Below are 22,695 nucleotides of genomic sequence, written 5' to 3' on the forward strand. Positions count from 1 at the left end.
AATCATTAAGGGTGAAAGTTTTCAAAGACAAGTCAGTATTCTTCCATGTCAGACAGGTAGGAGTCCCACTTAAATGCTCTTCAGACCTCAGGAGAACGCTAGGGAAAAATAATGACATCGTGATTAGTTCTGAAAGTGTTTTTCCACTTTGAGCACAATGTGATATTGATCTTGAAATACTGTAGAGTGACCAAAGAAGAACATATCCGTTTGTCCAGTTAGCATAGCACGATTCCACAAGGGATGTTTTTAATCAAATCAGTTTTGGTCACTGGTTTCCTAATGCACAAGTTATGTTACGGAACATACCAACATTTGTATGACAGTTCTGTGTGACTGAAAGGTTACCATTCCTGGTGTGCATAAAATTATCTTAGGTAATCTTTCCTAGTATGTAAAGATGATGAGTCTAGCTGTTTGAGTGTTACACCTTTCTTTCATACAAGTATGTGTCTAAGAGCTGATCTTTGTTACTGATGATTATTAGCAATTAGGAATGTGTTACTTTCAGGGAAAAGGCTTTTGAGCCATTGTTGTACAGCTCAGAGTCAATACACTCGGAGCTGCTCATAATAGCCTTTCTTTCTCATTGAAGCCTTGGACTTGCCCTGACTTCATCAGAGCAGAGGAAAAAAGAATAATGTGAACAATAAGAGCCATGGAGTTTGACTTAGGCCTAATGTGAGGAGGCTGTAAAACCTGTCAGGGAGCTTGATTGATTGGCTCTCAGGCTGCAGTCCTCAGTGCAAAGCAATAATGTTCCTGCCTCTTGTGAGAGGGCTGGATGTGCCACCTGGGGTCAGAGCTTATCAGCCTCAGGGGCCAACATTTCAGACGAGGCCAAAGTGCAGTCAATAATTTATACAGAAATTTGTGTGTAGATTCTGGAGTAAAGCAAGCTTTATCATGATATTGTTTATCTGCCCAAGGAAAGAATTAAGTCATGTCTGAAAGTCCAGCCTCTTTTTTTCTTTCAGTGACATGGGAAAATAGTCTCCTAATATTGAAATATGTGTTTCTGTCATCGTGTTGCTTGTACGTTAATGAGGGAGGGCATGCCTGTGATGATGATCCTTTGAGGGATGTTTTGTTGCCAAAAGAAACGTAGAGATTTTTAACAGATGATATTAGGATTCCTAGAACCCTAAGATTTTACTTACATTTTATGCAACACTGGTCTGTCCTCAGTGTCTAAATAGTTTTGTTTCTAAACCTAGGAGGGTCAAAGGTTGATCAGCTCTAGTGCATGAAAAAAACAAGAGAAGCTGTAGTAGTGACATAGATCACAGCAGGTCAGGGAAAACTAGCCAGGCTCTTATTAATAAGTGGAGAAACTGGGATAGCCTGCACAAAGGACTCTTAGAAGAAAATTGTCCAACCAGTCGCTGGCAACAGAAGAGAAGCCTAGCAGAAAGTGTACTGATTGCTAGTGGGAAATCAGTTTGCTGGCAGCTTGCCTTTGCATTGCATCAGTATTGACAAACAGCTGGAATAAGCCAACTGGTTAACTGGATGTTTTACTAGTTTACCCACTTGGGAGGTAATTTAAGACACAGGAAGGAAAATCACATGAACTGCTCTGCAGAACTCTGACACCTATTGAAGTTGGTTAGTTGATAAGTAGCTCACTTTTGTTCTGTCCCAGCAAAATGACTACTTTGCTTCAGTAGATGCTAACAAAAGGCCTTTTACCTTTCTTCTGCTCAAGGAGAACACTATTAGTTATAGTTCATTAGGCTTGTTTACAAAACAGAACTGGTATCTTAAGTGTGTTACTGAAATACTTGTAACTGTTCTGGGCATCTTTTTCCCCACTAAAATACAAGAATTTTGTAATAGGAAGGACAGCACTGCCTACCATTTTTTAAGGAAAAGAACTAGTTTGTGGGATAAGAGCTGTAAAAATTATGTAGCATTTGGCAATGCATAGTATTTGTTTTGTGGTTTTCAAATCTAGAAGGTGGAGTTTCAAGCATAGTTTTCTTTTTAATGTCTTAACTATGGCAACAAAAGACCTTACAATAAGGTTACTCCGAATCCTGAACTGAAGCAATTGTATAGGAAGAAAAGCCTCAGATGTGTACGGTTCCTGATCTGCTTTTCCTAGACAGAGGAAAAAGTGGAATGGTGGGCCTCACCATACTATACTTAATTGATTCCTTTTCAGTGCATGGGTGGGAAAGAGGTAAAAGAGACAGAACTCCTCGTTTACAGTTGCAGTATTCATAGGACTAATGTACATCCCATGCTTGACTGTACACCACTTTTAGCTTTATGTATTTTACTGTGAAGTTTCATAGTAGGGTATTACTGTATTAGGATCTTAATAGAGTTTACCTCCACAAACATAAAAGATGTGTCCCTGCAAGTCCCACAAACTGCATGAAAGAAGAGGTACTTGTCTCCTATAAGCTGTATTAAGAAATCCTGAGGGAGTTCTGCAAAAGGAATCCCAAATGGGCTTTTTCCCTCCCCTTTGTCTTGGATATGTCTGTCTCAGGTGCTTACTTACCCTTTTCCCAGGCTGAGGACAATGAAGTCTTCATGAAATAAGTGAAGCTTAATGCAAAGAGAGAGAGAGAGAAAATGCAGTTCAGTAGATTTCAGTGTTTTCAGACACTGCTTTAAATTGCTATTTTAAATTCCAGTGAGTGGAATAATAGAGAAGTTATCATGTCTAGTAAGTGCAGTTGGCCTTTGTAAAGAATGGCTTGTTAGGAGGCTTTATGATTTACTGAGGCCACAGCTGGCTGCCAGCAGAGCTACAGGAATGTGTTCTCTCTTGGGCCTGGTAGCTAGAGATGAATAGGATCCAAAGCTGGCACAAAAGCAAATAAATGCTTTGACTTTAAATAAAGCATCATAATTTATAAGAGGCTCTGCTTCTCAATCCCAATGAGGTACATGGATAAGCAGCAGCTCTTTGAGGTTGAGCAGAATTGTCTGCCTGGCTCAACTGCAATTCTGGTATCTGCAGTCTACAGATTGGGAAGCATTTTCATGGTTTGGGCTGGGAATTGTTTCTTTATCCATGCTCTTTCTTTTCCACAAATTCTCTCTCTTCTGTCTTCCATTCCTTTATGTTTCATTAGCTGCTGTACTGTTTCATAAATAATTGTACTACTGTTTGCACGTGGCAGCTCTTTATCGTGATGTAGAGCACTGGGGAACTAATCACCAAAGACACCTGAAGGTTTATAGGTGCATTTTGTAATCTGTTATTTGCTTGGTTTTTACGCTCCAAGTGAATTGTTCCTACAGTGGCAGAGTTCAGAGCTGGGATACAAACTTCTGTTGAGATGTCCTAATACTCACCTTAGGAAGAACAACAAAAACATATGAGCTCCTTAAGAGGTTTTTTTTTTTTTTGATAGACAGATATACACACACATGCCTACACACATAAATTTATACCAGCTTCCCTATTTCTGCAGCTGTTTCTCAACAGTCTGCTGATGAAAACAGTATTTCTGTGGTCTGGTGTCTGAGATGAAGAATAGAAATGAGGCAGATAATTATTAAAGGAACTCCTGAATGCTTGTCAGGGTAAGAAAAAATGGTTTTGGTTTTCTCTTTTTGGTCTTACTTCTCATATTTAAACAATGGTGCTTTTCCATACACTCCAGTCTTGTTTTGTTTTGCTATTTACTTGCTTTTAAGGGTGAAAGAGTTTGGGAGAGAAATAACTAGCTGAAGAGATCCTGTAATTAATATAAACTGCAGGAAGTGAGTGTGACAGATGAGTTGAAAAGCCCTATGTTCTGTTGCTTATCTCAAGTGACATATGGTCCTAGAGTACAAGCAAAGGCAGTGGATTGTGGGGCTTCTTTTTCTTTCACTCTAGTAGAAGGCAGGAGTGTCTGTTCCACAGGGCAGCAATGTAGGAGCTGAAATAACACTCCTTGAGAAGTGAGTGGGAAATTCAGGGGATTACAGAACAGCGTTTCCTTCTTCTAAAATTGAGACTATGTGACATTTTTCAGTGTCAGGCTATGTGAATCACAGTTATGATTACTGAAGTAAAAGAGAAGAAAAATCTGCTAGAAACAAAATACTTCATTTCTGAAACAGATTTGGTTTTCTTCAGAACACACAGATGTTAAATGATTTTCAACTTGCATTTTTAGTGTCAGCTGAAATAAAGTAAGACTGCAGTTTTATTCTCAAGCTTCAGTAGAACAGTGAAGTGGTTCAGTTACTCTGGCCAAAGAAAAGGTAAGGTTTGTACAAAAACAAATCTTTAGTTATACTCCGGAGGTCAGAAATCTATGGTTAGTTTATAACATTAATTGCACATTTTCCTGTAAACACTGCAAACATGTGGTCTGACATTCAAGAGGTGTAACAGCAATTTATCCAAAAGTTTTCCTAGTCTTGCCAAAATCTAATCACTTTGATATAAATCTGACAGGAGAAAATTATGCTAGTCGCTGTGGCTTCATAGTTTTCAGAATCACCATTCTAAGTAGCTCATATTTTACTGGAACTATTGAGTTGTGGATAAACCTACAAACCATTTGGGACCCAATCTGATGTACTTTCTGGGGTATTACCCAGTTTTCATTGGGTCTTTTATTGCTCTTTTAATGAGTGTAAAATTTAGCCTTGTATTTGATTAGGACCATTTGGTTTTCTTTCAGCTCTCCATTTGCATTTAGATCTTGCTTATTCGTTATTTGTTAGGCAGACCATCTTTAGAAGAAACATACACTGAAAAAATTATAGTGGCATTGTTACTATAACTGATAAGGGACATAAGCTCTTTGATTAGATGCTGCCCTGTTTTCTGGAGCAAACCTGCCTTTAGCATTTCAGTCATAGCTTTGTCCAGAGGTGCTACCATTTCAGCTCACCCTCAGCAACAAGTCTTCCTAACGTGCTGTTTCGTTTTATACTAAAGCTGGAAAAGGATAATGTTACTAGGGAGGCAAGAAAAAGAAAAGAAACCAGAGCTTCTTTTAGCTGCCATTTAGCTGAATATTTACCAACTGTCTCCATGAGAAACAAATGGATGGTGGTGAATAAGCTAGAGTCTAGTTTTCCAAGAAGCTCAATGATTTTCCCAAATCAATACAGCTCATCAGGCTTCAGAACAAAAGCTGCGGGAGACGTGACAGTGATGGAAGTGGCTGTGTGTTCTTTTGTTTATTAGGCACATGGACTCATGGGGAAACAGGCCTTCTTCAGTTATCTCAGTGTTTATTGTTTATGCTCTGGGATAAACCTCTAGATTAAGAAAATATATTACAGTTGTTATTATTAGGTGGGATGAAAAAGTTGTCTCCTTGATGGCCCAGCTCCATGGCTTCAAGAGATACTCCTCACTCTATAATTGCTGCTTCTTTTCTGAATGCAAATGGGAGTATGTAATGCAAGTCCAGGGAATATACGTTTTGTTTGTGTATCATTAAAGGTGTAACGCAGCTTTTTCAAGCTAGGGTGGTGGTTGCTACTCTAAATATATTGCACTGATGACTTCATAATGATGGGGGAAAGAAAGGGCATGCCATTTGAATAAAGTATCCATGAAATTTAGGTTATTACTCAGAACTTACTGGAAATCACATGGATATGAACTAAGTTTGTTATGCTGTTGAAGAAGCTGCTGCAGTTTATGCGGCTAGAGTAATGCCAACCTGCTTTAGCCACCAGCAGGGCAACGTTAACTAAAATAGCAGGTTTTAGCCTCTCAGCCCTTTAACCTTTAAGGTTACTATGCTTTCATAAAGTACTAAATTAACACCACAGCTAAGCGTCTCAAAGGTTTATGACTGTACCAGCAGTATTTCATTATGCTTCTTTTCTTTAATGCTTCCCAATCTTCTCAGCTTCATTACTATACAGTATTTGTTCAGATAAAGTCCAATGTCCAGGATGACTAATTGCAGATCTGTGGTCCAGATGGTTTGATTACAGGATGTGGTTAAAGTGACTTTTCAAACATTCAGTGTAGCAGTAGGGCTTTTTTTTTTTTTTTTTTTTTAAAAAAAACAAACACAAACAAACAAAACAAAAAAAACACCAACAAAGCAAAAAAAAACCCACCAGTCTTGCATTTCCAGGCCACCTGACAGTCATTACATTCTCAGGCTTGCTGATGTTGATGTCTGTTACATGTGCACCTGCTGTAGATGTAGTTAAGTTCTTGTGCCATGCTAGACAGAGAGTGTGATTAAAGTAGTAAATAAATTCTATGTCTACCAGATCAGTGTTCAGTGTAGAAGATTTGACTTTATACGTAGAATGTTTACTGTTAATTTTAGATTACTTTCTTGATGGAAGCAATCAGGGGGAAATAAGCCATTTGCATTGCAAGTCTAATATAAACATTGTTCTGTGTTTTTTTATGCCTGGATGAATTGCAGGTGTATATGTGGATCTGGAATTGATGATATGGCGGATGTTGTGAGGCAAATGAGTTATACTGCTCTGACTAAACTAATGGCAATGAAAAAGCTTGAGATAATCGTAAGATTATAGATTTTAATCTTGTGGCTTTTTGCACTTCATATACTTTAGTTACTGTTAGAACAGTGATGTCAAATAGATATATGTGGGATTAAAAAATTTGCAGTGCCAAATGCAGAATAAAATGTGTTTAATCCATGGCGGCAGCGTACTCACTGATGACAGATATGCCATGGCTTGGCTATCTCAGCCATGTCCGTATTATTTGTACTTGGAAAAGCTGAGACAAAAGGCAAATGGAATTTGGTTTGCAAACAAATTTGTGGATTCACTGATCATAAGGATAAGAGGAATTGATTTTGCAGTAATGTTATGTCAAGTGATGATGTGATGCCTTCTCAATACTGAGAATTGCATCTCAACCTTGAAAAGCTGCTATGCCACAGGAATATTGCTACAAGAATTTGTCATATTAAACTCTTTAGGAAGTAATCTTATAAAAATTACTACAAAGCATAGTATACTTTGGTAGGTCATCCTCTGGCATCAGCAAAAGTTGTCTTAGAATGGTACTCAGTAAACGCAGTAGGCAGAACTGTTAACCGAATGGGAATTTTGAGAAAGTAGGACTCCACTTACATTTCATAGAATCATAGAATCGTTAAGGTTGGAAAAGACCCTTAGGATCACCAAGTCCAACCGTTAGCCTATCACTGCCAAGTCCACCATTAAACCATGTACTCAAGCACCACATCTACCTGTCTTTTAAATACCTCCAGGGATGGAGACTCAACCACTTCCCTGGGCAGCCTGGTCCAGTGCCTGACTACCCTTTCGGTGAAGAAGTTTTTCCTAATATCCAACCTAAACTTCCCCTGGTGCAGCTCTAGCACGTTTCCTCTCGTCCTCTTGCTTGTTACTAGGGAGAAGAAATGGACCCCCACCTGGCTACACCCTCCTTTCAGGTAGTTGTAGAGAGCAATAAGGTCTCCTCAGCCTCCTTTTCTCCAGGCTAAACAACCTCAGCTCCCTCAGCCACTCCTCATAAGACTTGTGCTCTAGACCCTTCACCAGCTTTGTTGCCCTTCTCTGGACACGCTCCAGCACCTCAATGTCCTTCCTGTAGTGAGGGGCCCCAAACTGAACACAGTACTCAAGGTGCGGCCTCACCAGTGCCAAGTACAGGGGCACTATCACCGCCCTGGTCCTGCTGGCCACACTCTTCCTGATACAAGCCAGGATGCCATTGGCCTTCTTGGCCACCTGAGCACACTGCTGGCTCATGTTCAGGCGGCTGTCAACCAACACCCCCAGGTCCTTTTCTGCCAGGCAGCTCTCCATCCACTCCTCCCCAAACCTGTAGCGTTGCATGGGGTTGTTGTGACCGAAGTGCAGGACCTGGCACTGAGCCTTGTTGAACCTCATATAGTAGTTGGCCCCAGTTTAAACCTAAGTGACTTTTAAATATAAGTCACATTTGGTGACTCAAAAGCAAACAAACGATTCCTAGTTTTGGCGGATTGTTTAAATAATACTCTTCAACAAATCCGTTGCAGAAGTGTTCAGAAAGACTTTGTGCAGATCTGCTTTCTCCAGAATTTTGCCAATACTTTTGGCAAGGTTCTCTGCTCAGAACAGAGGGAACAGCTCCTTTTGCAAAAATGAAGGCATACCCATTCACCCGTTCAGATAACTGGTCTTTTGAGTTTTCTGGGAAAATAATTAACTTGAACTAAACCAGAATTTTGTAGCAGTTGCTGTGATCTGAACACAAAAGCAGCCTATGCTGTAAACATTAAGTCAGGCTTTCCAGTCTGATTAATTGAGTAATGTCTACTTATATTGGAATCTGAATGTGTTTGTTTTCTAAAGCCAGTATTTTCAAAAACTGGGGTCTGCATTTAAGATATCAGTGTGATAATTTGATTCCTAAGCACATGATCTCATTTCAAAGTTTTGAATACAAAGCATAAAAATTCTTGGCTTATGTTCATTGCAGAAAACAGTAAAAAAAGCAAAAGGATTAGTATCTGGCTTAGACTAGGTCCTTCAATCTTTTGTTCTTTAGATGAAGGAACATCTGCAAGAGTATATCCTGTTATATTTGAGTAGATCCTTACAAGCTTGATGTGGCTGCTAGAAGTGCAGTGTCAAGGTAGTCAACATGAATGGTACCCTGGCTTGGTACTGAAGATGCCTTGTGATTGTGCTGGTTTTACATCAGAATAGCACATCTGCATTTGTTAGGCTTACTTTAAAAGAGCATGGCTCTTTTTTCCAATAGTGAACAACAAATGGAGGTAGTTCATTTCCAATTTGTGATGACATATTTCATTCTATAAATTTAGTTAATAGCAAAGAGCCAATTTTAGTTCTGGTCTTTGTTATGCAGTCACTGAAAAGAAGGAAGGGAAGGGGAAGGAAAGAGAACAGATAACATATTCACAGAACTCATAAAAAGTGCTTTTTTCTGTAGATTTCTGAAAATTATTTTATTACAGATCACTTCTGTGACATGTGACCTTTAATTCCATAATAAAATCCAAGTACAAATTGTCACAGTTATTTTGTACAGATTACTACATTATAGCTATCAGAACTGCTTATGTAAAATGGTTTTGTGCTCTAACATCTGTTAGTTTTTCCTGTCTGTTGTTGGGTAATTTTTTGCCATAAACATTGTGGTTATGAATGTGATGAGTAAAGAAAAATGCTCGTAATGGTACATCCACTGTGAACAAGGAAAACACTGCAATACAGAATATTTTCTTGCTCCTAACAGGCTAATGAAATTCCCCTTGATGTTAAAGGAGGAACTTCTATTGACAGCGGTGGGCATTAGGTAACATCTTGTGTGCACCTTTGCCGTACATTAAGGCTTTTGTGTATGATCCTGCCTTGGCTAATAGTGGATTTCAGCAGAAAAGGTACTGACTAGTGTAGGTGAACTGTAAAACTTCCAGGTACCATGACCCCATTTTCTTGTGTTAGACACCATTTTGTAATTCCTGGACATAACACATTCACCATTTACTGTGTCTACTCCTTAATGATAAAGAGTAGCATGGGTAGTAACTCTTGAAATTTTAATTTTCTTATTCTTGGCTGCTTTAATTTAGGATATTTGACACTGAAGACTGTGGAGGATATTGCTAATTTCAGATATACTGTAACTGAATAGTTACGTAGTTTGCAAGTGGAATGATAAACCAAATTAAATCAAGAAATTTACACCCTCATTTTGGCATAAGTTTTTCTCTATTGCATCCAAATCTTGTGAACTGTGCTGTGGTAATTGGTGACACTCTCGAGTTGACACTCTTACTTGGTGGAAGAAACATTTGCATGTAGTCTAAATGTATTCACTATTGTTTGACCCGTCCTCATAAGAACAGGATTAGGTATTTGCCCAGGTTTCTTGAATTGGAATCCTGGAGTCCCGATATCCTCAGGTGCACTGCATTACAAACATCTGAATTTTTCTCCCATTCTTCAGTAACGGTTACTATAAATAGTTCAGCCTCTTGTTTTTTTTTTTTTTTTTAAGGTGAAAATACATCTCCGTATTCAGACAGTATGAAACCTGTGGGTTTCTCGGCTGTCTTTGCATTTTCACTCTTGTTCAGGCAAAGCTAAATAAATGATTGTTACATGATGTGTAGTGTAATGTACAGTCTAATATAATTGGAAGTCTCATTACAGGGACTTCTTATGACTTGACACACACCCAGTGACGTCTGGTCCTGTATGTGATGTTACTTACTTCATAAGATGGAGGGAGTATGTGGAGAACTATGCCCCAGCACACACACGTTCAAAAGAGGAGTTGGAACAACTTAGAGAAGGGTTAGTGCATCTATGACTGCATGCCCAGTGTACTCAGACGTAGTACTCGGAGGTGAACTGAAGGCTGCTGTAGTACTATTTGTGTATTGCCTCTGAGACAGTACAGAGAAGTCCCAGCAGAGGTTCTTGTTTTGAGCTTAAACTCTGTGCTGGGACAAGTATTTTGGATCAAAGAAACCTGTAATAGTACACCCTGACTGGGTGCGGCAAGAATAATCCTTTCTCCTCAGTAGTGCATCTAGTATATAGTGTGGACTACTTGCCTCTCTCACGTCCATTTTGATTTTCCAGTGCTTTGGTCTGATAAGCCTCCAGTTGCATGTTTCCTTAGGGGTCAGTCATACCTCTCATGTTACTTACTTATATTCTCTTGAGCCATTTCTATGAGAATCTTAGAAGATTAAATGAGCTACCTTCACTGCCGGTTCTGTGGAATCTTTCCTGTGGCCGAGTAATGTGCTGTTCATTAGGGCAAGGAAATTTATTCCGTGCCACAGTTACTCATGCAGCCTGGAGATTAATCTTTCCTCCTGCTTACATACTGGGGCCTTTGCTAAGACTAACAAACTTAATGAGATGCTAAATGTAACTGACTTTAAGGGAGGAACTTGTGTTTGAAGTATTGACTTTCTTACACTGGAAGGTCATTTGAATGTCTTCTAAGAATTACTGAAATGTGTATTCATTTCAGGGGGTTTTATTATTATACCTACTCTATGCCTTCTACTTTGCCTTTTCTATTAGTAGGTAACAAGACTATCCCTAGGTGTGTTACATAAATTGATAAATAAATAAAGCACACGCAGAGACAGACAAAACTACAAATATTGAGGAAGATGGAAACTTATTTAGGAATACACCTTGATTTAAAAAAAAAAAACAAAAAAAAAACCTACATAAAACCTAATTACATTTTAACAAAAGCATAGGTGAGCTAGCTGGGGAGAAATGAATGGCAGAGTTAATTCTTCTGTAATGCTCCGTGGGAAGTCAGAAAGCCCTCCTTGCTTTGTACATTTAAGAGGAGATTGGACAAACACTGATGAATGGACAGGAGGCAGCAATTCTGCTGCTGCAGGGAGATGGGCTGCATGACAGAATTTAGTGATGGAAAATACCCGTGGTTTTCACTCGGAGCATTATGGAGTCACAGCTGACAAGCTATTACGGTGGAAGGAAAGCATCCAGGTTACCAGAGAAACACCTTTTTAACCTCTCTCTCTAGCGTGCGAGCGGCAGATGGGAACAGAGCTTAGCGTTGCTCGTGGCAAGACACCCCGTTTCCGCGGACAGGCGTTTCCTCTGTGGATCTGCTGACGCGTTCTCCTCTTCGCGCGTTTTGCCCGTACGCGTGAGTGGGCGTAAAGGTTTCACGACGCGGCGTGATTTCGGCACTCGACGAGAACGACGCGGCATCTGCTGCCCCGGCGCCCACACGCTCCCCTCCACTCTGGCGCCGGTGGCAGAGGCGCTGCGGGACAGGGGAGGGCTCCGGCGGGGCCCACCGGGCCGCCCTCGGCCGCGGCAGCCGCTTCCCGGCGGTCGGACTCCTCCGGCCGCCTGCCACCCCGCAGGCGCCGTCCGGGCCCAGGCGGCGGCAGAGGGCGGTTTCAGCGCTGCAGGGCCGCGGGCGTCGCGCCCCGGGGCGGCGGCCGGCCGACCCCGCTCCCCGGCGGGGCTGGGCGCTGCCCGCGCCGCCGGCCGACAGCCAGAGCCCCGCGCCGCTCCGGGCCGCGGAACGCCGCCGCCCCGCCCCCGCCCCGCCTGGCCTCCGCCACCAATGGGCTGGCGGCGGCGGGAGCCGTGGAGCGGGGCGCGGCCAATCAGGAGCCGGAGCTGGCGGCGGGCGCGGGCCAATGGCGGCGGGGGCCGGGGCGCCCCGCGGGGCCGCCGGTGGCAGCGGCCCCTCAGCGCCGGCGGGCGGCGGCCGGGCCGGCGCCGAGGCCGAGGCGGGCGGCCTGGCCCCGCACCTTGCGCCGCTCTCCGCGGCGGTGGTTCTCGCGTGAGGGGGACGAGGGTGAAACGTGCTTGTTTTTTTTCCTGGCCGCCAAGTTTGCGCAGGTCGTAAAAATACGGCATAGCGATTTAACCCTAATCCTCCTAGGCGTTCAAAGCCTGGCTCTGGCTCTGGCCCTGGCTGGAGGAGCCGTCTGTCCTTCATCCTTCAGACCACTTCGCCCCAGCATACGAAATTCTAGTCGCTGTATCGTAATGACAACTTAAAACCATACGGGGAACAATTTGCAAATCTGCTACAGGGAATTTTCAAGGAAATCCCTTCTTCCCTGGTACCTCCACACACAACACTTCAGATACTTCCCTGCTGTTAAACGGCCCCTGAGGAAATCGGCGGCTGGTTGCATGTTTACTTTACCTTGGTGCAGCAGAGCGGGACCATTCTAGTGCAAAATCAGAAATCACACTGGTAAGACAAAGCAAAAAGACTGGCTGGAAGCATTCTGGCACAATGCCATTATTATATCCGTTGTAGAAACGCTACAGCTAGAACAAGGGAAGCGTAGAGGGAAAACAAGTCACAAGGCTGGCGGCTGCGAGTTAGTGTCTTCGCGCCTCTGACAGATTGGAAACATTTTGCATCATGCCTTTCTTTGCTAAGTAAAATATATTTCTCGTTAAGTGTATGTTCTAATGAGATGGCTGATTCAATAATACTACCTTGTGTTTATCTGCAGAAGTTAATAAATTAAAGGGGTCATTAGCTGGCTAGTCTATAAACATGATGATAAATTATGTGAAGAAGTGTTTGAGGGCAACCTGAAAGCATTTGAATGACACCCCCCACGTTTATTTTATTGTTACTTAGCATATCCTTCCCATGCACACATTTTACGGGGATGATTTGAATAAACCAAAATTAGAAGTCTGCTTTAGGTGGGCAGACGAGTTTACATTTAATAAAAGTCATAAGTGGAAAAGCAATTAAATTACAGTACATTTTTTAAAGGATCCCTCTTTCTATGTATCTGTATTGCGATTCCTCTTAGCTTTACTGTATGGTTGCAATTTCACATCTAGTCCCTCGATCTCCACAGAAGAAAAAGGAAGGCAAATAATACATGTTTCCATCTATATCTGCTGAACAAAACTTGCAAAACGGATGTGTGTGTGTGTTTGTGTGTTTGGATATATGCAATTTCAAATAAATAGAAGCATCATTATCATATTGTTCAAAGCAAAGCAGGTTCTTCTCAGTCACCTACTGATTTAAACACTGTAACTGGTGCTTAGTTTATGCTGGCTGGCTGCCAAGAGAAAGCAATTATGTGCAATAATAGCAAAATTAAGAGGTGAGTGTTGCTGTTTTACAGCAGGACATGGCAAAACCCATTTCCTTCTGTCAGCTGTATCTTGATTACACACACAGTCACTCAGGCACACTCTCTTACACACGTACACATGCGCAAACACAGTCTTGTTCTTTGTCGTTTGCTGTCTTTCCTGTGGGTTTTAACTTGAGGTCACTGAAACCAGAAAAGAGGAAGAGTATAGACCACAGCGTTTAAAAGCAAATGAGAATAAAGCTTTCACTTGGTGGGGAAGGAGAGAAAAAAGGCAAAAAGAGCAAAACAAAAAGCCTGCCCCAATTATTGTTCTGACTGTGATAAAACTTTTTTTTCCCCCACTGGCAGGTGTCCTAGTGGTAAATGTTACATGGAGGAACAAGACATACGTGGGAACGCTGCTGGACTGCACAAAGCATGACTGGGCCCCTCCTAGGTAGGCAATCATTCAGAGTCTGTTTTTTCTCTGCTGTATTTTCACCCCCGGTCTCTGTCAAGAGACTGTACAGAGATTAATAAAAAACAACTGGTTGTAATTGAAAACATGCACTAGTGAAATGAGTAATTCTCTGTTCCACACTGAAATGTGGGGTGGGAGTTTTTATTTCTTTTTGTTTTGTGTTTTTGAGAGGGAAGGGGAAATACATGAGATTCAATCAGAGGGCAATTAATTTAAAAATGCATTTCTGTAAGTTTGGAAAAGTCTGGAAAAATCTTCTCTCCATTGTTCTAATTAGGTGGTCTTGTTCTTACCATTTTTGTCCTTATTGATGACTTTGCCTTTGAGACTGTAACAATTCTCATTTGGAAGAAGGACATCTTTACTTTAACATGTATGAAGGTGCTGTAATGGGAAGTCGTGGTGTGTTGTTATTTATTCAGTTCACAGCTCCTGCTGATGAAATCTGCTCTTGTTTATATAGGTTTTGTGAATCGCCAACAAGTGACCTGGAAATGCGCGGAGGACGGGGCAGGGGAAAGCGGGCAAGGTCCGCTGCGGCTGCAGCTGTACCTGGGAATGATGCGAGTTTTGCAGAGTCCAGAGGACTTCAGAATAAGAATCGAGGTGGTGCCAATGGGAAGGGGAGGAGGGGCAGCCTTAACTCAAGTGGGCGCAGGACACCCCCAAACTGCGCCATGGATGAAGTCAAAGCCAGCCCCTCATCCACAAACAAGAGGAAAACTAAGCCTCCAATGGAGCTAGATTTGAACTCCAGTTCGGAGGACAATAAATCTGGAAAACGTGTTCGTACTAACTCTAGAAGCACTCCCACCACCCCACAGGGGAAACCTGAGGCTACTTTTTTGGACCAAGGCTGCTCTTCTCCAGTGCTGATTGACTGTCCTCACCCCAACTGCAACAAAAAGTACAAGCACATTAATGGACTACGATACCATCAGGCTCATGCACATTTAGACCCAGAAAACAAACTGGAGTTTGAGCCTGACAGCGAGGACAAAATTTCAGACTGTGAGGAAGCATTGAGTAATGTGGCACTTGAATGCAGTGAGCCAAGCACAAATTTGCCAGGCTTTGATCCGCTAAAAGCACCGACGTCTCCTTCCTCCATCACTACCCCAGGGACCCCCAAAGGAAAAAGGGAACTGACCAGCAATGGCCCCGGTTCAGTTATCAGTTCCAAAACTGGCAAGAATTCTGGCAAAAAGAAGGGTCTGAACAGTGAATTGAACAGCCTTCCAGTAATTTCTAATATGGCAGCCACACTGGATAATTGCTCGGTAGCAGATGGCAATTTGCAAACCGAAATGCCAAAATTGGAGGCTGAAGGGTTAATCGACAAGAAGAGTTTGGGTGATAAAGGCAAGAAAGCAAACAATTGCAAAGTGGACAAAAACCTTTCCAAACTCAAAACAGCCAGGCCCATTGCCCCAGCGCCAGCACCAACTCCTCCCCAATTAATAGCTATACCTACTACAGCCTTTACAACCACCACTACAGGGACAATACCGGGACTGCCCTCTCTAACAACTACTATTGTTCAGGCTACACCAAAGAGCCCTCCGCTAAAACCTATTCAACCAAAGCCCACAATTATGGGAGAGCCAAGCACTGTAAACCCAGCTCTCACATCACTCAAAGACAAAAAGAAAAAGGAGAAGCGAAAGCTGAAGGACAAAGAAAGCAAAGAGACGGGAAGTCCCAAGATGGATTCTAAGCTGGGAAAGCTGGAGGATTCAAAAGGATCTGGGAAAGACTTATCTGGACATTTTTTAAAGGACCATCTCAACAAGAATGAAGTGCTAGCTAATGGACTGTCAGAGTCTCAAGAGAGCAGGATGGCAAGTATTAAGGCTGAAGCTGATAAGGTTTACACGTTCACAGACAATGCGCCCAGCCCTTCCATAGGGAGTGCTTCCAGGATGGAATGCAGCACTTTGGTGAATGGACAATCTGCCATGGCGCCACTGCACGTGTTGACACAAAACGGTGCGGATAGTGCGGCCACGAAAACCAACAGCCCTGCTTACTCGGATATTTCTGATGCGGCTGATGATGGTGGCTCTGACAGCAGGTCAGAGGGCATGAGGTCAAAGGCCAGCTCTCCGTCGGATATTATTTCTAATAAGGACAGTGTTGTAAAAGGACATTCTTCAACCACAGCACAATCGGCTCAAGTGAAAGAGTCCCATTCTCCCTATTACCATGGCTACGATCCTTATTATTCCCCAAGTTACATGCACTCTGGACAGGTCAGTGCCCCAGCAGCTGGGAACAGCAGTACCCCACAGGGACTTAAGATCAAAAAAGAGGCTGAGGAAGAGGCTGAAAAGAAAGAGAAGGCAGAACCGTCAGATGCCAAGAAAAGCGAAAGCACTTCCTCTAATTTGCAACCACAACATCAGTCAGTAATAACGCAAAGACACCCTGCACTTGCTCAGTCACTTTATTATGGACAGTATGCCTATGGGCTCTATATGGACCAAAAGTCCTTAATGGCCTCTAACCCTGCTTACAGGCAGCAGTATGAAAAATACTATGAGGACCAGAGACTAGCAGAACAGAAGATGGCACAAACTGGGAGGGACTGTGAAAGGAAGAATGACCCCCCCTTGAAGGAGATTGGGAAAGATGACAACAAGCAGAAGAATATTCCATCTGCCACTATTTCAAAGGCCCCTTCAACTCCAGAGTCCAGCAAAAATAACACTAAAATAGGGTCATCAGTCCCTAACAAAGGTGAGGAGACAAGCAAATCACAGATCCTTTCCAGTCACCAGCAACAGCTTCAGTCTGACAGTTTCAAAGCCAAACAAATGGAAAACCACCAGCTCATAAAGGAGGCTGTGGAGATGAAATCTGTTATGGACTCCATGAAGCAAACAGGGGTAGATCCAACCACAAGATTTAAACAGGTGAGATCACAGGAAATGGAGCAAGAGTGTCTTGATTTATCCTTAAGTCATGTGAGATTTTGTCCCTGATTCTGCTATGTTGTTCTACCGTTGCAGCCAAACAAGTTCCGCCATCGTTTTTTCATGCTGGATAGTACTGTAGTGTGTGAATAGACCAACAGACCTTTCAGTTGAGCTGTTTGAAAAGAAAGAAAAAACAAAAAAAGATCTAGCATGGTGGTAGGAGAACCCAGGCTTAAGACCTGAATAGACTATTTTAAATTACATGCATGAATAAAATAGAACTAGATTTCTCTTTTAGATGTAAATTCTAAGCAATTTGCTTAGTTCAGAAATGAGAAATTTCAAGCAAAATAAGCAGCTTTCATTGTGAGAGGACTTAAAGTAGAACTGAAACATGGTTTGAAGTGGGTTTTTTTGTTAAATAACAGTTGGCATTTACTAAAGATGGGTGAGCTCGTTCTTTGAACAGTTGGCTTGAAGCTCAGCTCTTTATCTTAACCCAAGGTGACCTTTTTGAAGCAGTTAAGTTCCCCTTCTCTCCTCAACCAACCTCAAGCCCCTACAGACCTACACAATGGATGAAATCCTCTCTCTGCTGAAGTCAGTGACAGTTTTGCCATTGACTTCAGTGGAACCAGAATTTCATCCAGTGGCTTCGTGCTGACCTTCCTAGATGGCACATTGCCTGCATTCGAGGCAATGTGACTGTCTCTGTGCTCTGAACCAGAGCCTGAATGCTTGATGCTTTCATGTTCTGGTGTACGGTACCTCCCAGACTTCACCCTTACCGGCTGTCTTTCAAGATGCAGCGGGGTCAGGTGAGTGGGAGTTAGGGAGCTCAAAAGGAAGTGGGATGGTACAGCCCCAAGTAGGAGAAGATTTCTGCTGATTCAAATGAGTATTTGAACCAGACTGTCCAAGCGTCTAGTTGTGTGCTTATGTTTCTGTTGCATGTGACAAATATGTATCAATTGGAGACAATGTTTACAATTAGCTCTCACATATCCTGTATTAGAAAAAAAAGTCTTCTTATTACTGCTCGGTACTGATTTGGTGTAGTCTTGTAAAGAAGTCACCTACCTAGTTCTATAATGTGTTTATAAACCGGTCTATGTAACGTCTTATGCAAAAATGTGTTTATGATATCCTGTACATGTTCTTTGAACCATGTGGTCCTGATCCTGTAAATACTTATCCATGTGTAATTTTACAAACTTGAAACAAGACTGTCAGCTGAAGAAGTCTGCCTTAATGTCTGACTTCCACTGATTCCTGGATGTTTGTAATATCAGAGGCAGCATTAGCATCTTTCCAGCTAGATCAGTTTTTCAGGTTCATTGTTCCAGGTAATCTAAGTGCTCTGGCATATCATTAGCCAGCTTTAATTTTATGGTTCACAGATATTTTTTGCTCTCTAGTGGGAAAATCTCTCTGTGGGCTTTAATTAAAATGTTTTATGAATAGCGTGGTCTCAGAACTTTGATACAATGCATATGTATTTCATGATTAAACTAGTTAAAGGCATGAAGAAGGATATAAGATGAAGCAATTGAATTAAATTTTGATAATAGTCTCTTGCTACTTCATGGGAATATTGGTTTGACTTTGAGCTCAAGGCACTGTAGCAAGCAAACCTCTCCTCTATGTAATAGGGATATGTTATTAAAACAGCTATTAAAAATACATTAACTGGAGTATGGAAATATCAATAGCGATCTTATTTCAACATCTAAGTTCAGAACACAATTTTTTTTTCCTCCATATTAGGATCCAGATTCACGAACATGGCATCATTATGTCTATCAGCCCAAATACCTTGATCAGCAAAAATCAGAAGAACTTGATCGTGAGAAAAAGTTAAAAGAAGACAGCCCTAGAAAAACACCTAACAAGGAAAGTTCCCTGCCTAACCTTCCTGTCTCATTAGCAAGCATTAAAGAGGAGCCTAAAGAGGTCAAGCGTTCTGATTCTCAATCAGTGGATGAGAGCAAGATAAAAAACGATGATCGAAAGACTCCTGTAAATTGGAAGGACTCTCGGGGTGCTAGAGTAGCAGTTTCCTCACCAATGAGTCAGCATCAGTCATACATCCAGTACTTGCATGCTTATCCTTATCCACAGATGTACGATCCCAACCATCCAGCCTATCGCGCAGTCTCTCCTGTCCTAATGCACAGCTATCCTGGTATGTATTCTGAAATTTGCTTTGCACACTAGTTAAGATTTACACCCTCAAAGTTCAGTAAAGCTTGCATTTTAATATTTCTTTTAGTAGCTAGGGTAAATTAGAAGCTTCACGGGTGACATTTGTTTTACTTGTGCTTCCACTAGGGAAAGTTCTGTAGATGAAACTGATTTAATACAAGATGTTCCTTTTATGAACTGTCACAGTTCCCAGCTACAGTTTTCTCAACCCTTGACAGTCTGCTATTGCTGTTAGACTGACAGATAGTTTATTGCCTATAAAAATATTCTAAGCACTTACTGTCAGAACCATTATAGTTACTATTCCTTTCACTTAAAGAGGACCCATAAATGTCTGAAATGGCTATCAGCTCAACCCTCTTTATAACCTCCATTCATCAGGGTAAATTAGGTGAAGAAATTGAAGAGCAAAGATGCCTTTTGATAGTCACATGATCCATTTTTGATGTTATCCTCTGTCCTGGCATTCCCTCCTCCCACCTTGATATAACCAAAATGTAAAAACAGTAACTTGATGTGGTATTTATTGTTTACCTGCAGGGGCCTACCTCTCTCCAGGATTTCATTATCCAGTTTATGGGAAGATGTCAGGGAGAGAAGAGGCGGACAAAGTCAATACCAGCCCGAGCATCAATGCAAAATCAACCACTGAGTCCAAAGCACTGGATTTGCTCCAGCAGCATGCCAACCAGTATCGCAGCAAGTCCCCTGTTGTAAGGCTTCTTCTGTTGTTACTGAAGAGTGGTACATATGGGGAGGGGTAGACAACATCATTTTAAGAAGCATAGTCTGGCCTCAGGCTCTGAATGCATGATTCTTCTTTATAGTACTGCTTAAAATAAAAGCAGTTTATAGTGAGGGATGCTTCCATGGCATAAACTGCAAGTGACACATATAACAGTTCTGTGCTCAGAGTCTTCCTATCTTAAATAAATGGACTCATATAGAAACATAGATTCAGAGATACCTCCTGGTGCACAGTCTATTGCAGTTAAACAGGAAGCTCCTGTTTGAAAACAGATAATGAAATGAGAAGTCGAGCTGTGGGATATGGTACTATCCCCTCCCTGTATTTGCCAAGAAGCCACATCTTCCAAATAGCAGATTACCAGCCCCTATTTCTGAAGATTTCCACACTGGAGCAAATACTGTTATTTTACTTTCAGATAAGCTGGTGCTAGTTTTAATTGTGAGCAAGTCACTGACTTAGCTATTTTTAAAAGGGCTTTCTTGCCATTCAGGCAGGCTTGATCCCCAGAGTGCATTAAAGAGGGATGAGGATTCATTTACATCAGCTTTCAGCAGCTCAGCTAGGTTGTTCAGGCATTGGCAAGTCAGCCAAGCTTAAGAGAGCCCAGAACTAGAAGTCATCATGGTGGCTTCAAGCTGCAGTGTGCTGCCTCAAAAATCTCTGTGTCTTGGAAAATCTTCCATTAGCCAGATACACTAGCTTTAGATTAGAATCAAGTGCAAATAATCCAGTAGAGATACTGCTTCTTCAGAAAAAATCAGCTTCATCATTTGAATTCAAAAGGTTGTTGCCAGGTAAAGGCAAGTGTGGTTTTGTTGTGATTTCTTCGCTTTAAAAATTCTCACATCAGTTTTCTTCCACTTTGTATTACTAGCCTGTGGAAAAATCAGCAGCTGAGCGTGAACGGGAAGCAGAAAGGGAACGAGACCGTCATTCTCCTTTTAGCCAGCGGCATCTCCATACGCACCATCACACACACGTTGGAATGGGTTACCCACTTATACCTGGACAATATGACCCATTTCAAGGTGAGCAGGATTTCCAATGGTGGGATTAGCTTGCTTCATGGAGTTGTTACCTTGACACTGGAAATAAAGCCTACATGAAGCATTTTGAATAGAAATCCCCTTGTTAAATCAGAAGTGCTTTACATTTAGGAAGAAGACTTGAAAATTCACAGCATGGACTAACAGCAAATTAATAGCTTCATTCCTGAGAAATACCAAGTTTTATTTCCAAAACTGGGTGTTAGAGCATTATTAAAGATGTACCAGTTAGCCTGTCATTCACGTGAATGTTTTGATTCCTACTACAAACTGACATTAACTGGCTGAAAGGCAGTAAAAAAACTCAGCCAAACAGCCTCCTTTTTATATAATTAGGGTTCTGTAAGCAGTGAAAGAAGTGTAGCAAAGACAAAAGCTTTTTATACTGAACATATTTTATGTACAAGGCATTGCAGTCACAAGGGTTTGAGCATGTTACAGTTTGACTGTCTGAAAGAGGACTCTTTGTATTTTGGCAAATGCAGTGCACAAAGTTGTAGGCAGGGAAAAAGCAGTACAGTAAGATATGATTCATGCTCCCTAGGCTTTATGCCAGTCTTTGACTGTTTTTCTCTAACCCTGGACTCTAGCTGAATTAAAAGGAGATTTTCTCCCATGCAGCAAAGTACATGCTATCACAATTGGTGGCTAAGTGACATTAATTCATTATGTTCACTTGATGCCTCAGCAGTTATTTTTCCTGTGTAAAAGTCTTGACATTTCTGAGTTTGATTCAGTGATTCCATATGCCTTCTGGGATGCATTATGCTTGTTCAGTAGGAAAACTGTAAAAATGATAAGTTATTATGAAAGTATTGTATTCTGAGCAGCTGGCATGTCGTTTCTGTAATTCACTGTGACTTTTGATTCTTGTTGTTTCCTGGTACCTATTATTTCTACTGAGCTTCCTATTCAGGAACTCATACAAACCACTTAGCATCATGCAGTGCAGTACTTGGAAAGGAATACAATAAGTAGGAATGCTGTATTTTCTTGTAAAATATCTATCAAGGACAATTCAGTTTACTATATGAAGGCATATTGATCATACTGGGCAGACTGTCTTAACACTGTTTCCTGAAATATTCGCCATTTATGTAGTGTTAAAACCCCACCATTTTCTGATAGGGTTTTTTGTCTGTTTGCCTTAGAGATACTTTCTAACATTTCTCTGAGCACAAAAATCCATTAAAGTACATCAACATTCCTTCATTTCTTCTTTCCCTCAGGATTGACCTCTGCTGCCCTTGTTGCCACTCAGCAGGTGGCTGCGCAGGCATCTGCATCTGGTATGTTTCCTGCACAAAGAAGGTAAATAGCCAGTAAATCTTAAATTATATATCTTAATAAAGAGAGGAGAAAGCAAATCATAGATTTTATAGCCTGATGATCTGCAGTTCCTTGTATGACACAGTTTTTAAGGATGAAGAAAAACTTGGGAATTTCAGTTAATTGTAGTTTTACTCTCTTTAAGGTGACATTTTGTCCTTAGTTGTGTCCTTTAACTGTAACATGGATCATTAAGAAGGAACAAATAGTCTGTCTTATGAGATTTTCCAGACTATGTTTTAAGGATTGGTATTAAGATAAAACAAGTGATTATGAAATATAATTTAAGATCCGAATTTTTTATAAAAGGGGTTTAAAGATCATGTTCAGTTAGATCCATGTACTACAAGGAAAACTTAAGATTTTATCTATTCTGCAAGTCTGCCTGGTTTGCTGATTTTGCTTTCAGAGAGGTTTGCTTGGGAGTCCA

The 22,695-nt window shown here is 41.5% G+C and overlaps 1 protein-coding gene across 2 annotated transcripts in view; it reads left to right on the forward strand.

Annotated features, from left to right (window-relative positions):
* Positions 1–22,251, forward strand: part of ZNF608 (zinc finger protein 608) — a gene marked incomplete at both ends in the record, with an annotated part of 85,615 nt that extends 63,364 nt beyond the window's left edge. For both annotated transcript variants that reach the window (XM_082337101.1, XM_082337100.1), the window contains 6 exons: positions 13,905–13,992; positions 14,480–16,931; positions 18,702–19,119; positions 19,680–19,852; positions 20,765–20,918; positions 22,166–22,251. In XM_082337101.1, the coding sequence (XP_082193227.1) occupies positions 13,905–13,992; positions 14,480–16,931; positions 18,702–19,119; positions 19,680–19,852; positions 20,765–20,918; positions 22,166–22,251 (3,371 nt within the window). The remainder of the gene's footprint in view (positions 1–13,904; positions 13,993–14,479; positions 16,932–18,701; positions 19,120–19,679; positions 19,853–20,764; positions 20,919–22,165) is intronic.
* Positions 22,252–22,695: the final 444 nt, after the last annotated feature.

This window comes from Platalea leucorodia (assembly GCF_965183815.1).
Source record: "Platalea leucorodia genome assembly, chromosome: Z".
Lineage (NCBI taxonomy): Eukaryota > Metazoa > Chordata > Aves > Pelecaniformes > Threskiornithidae > Platalea > Platalea leucorodia.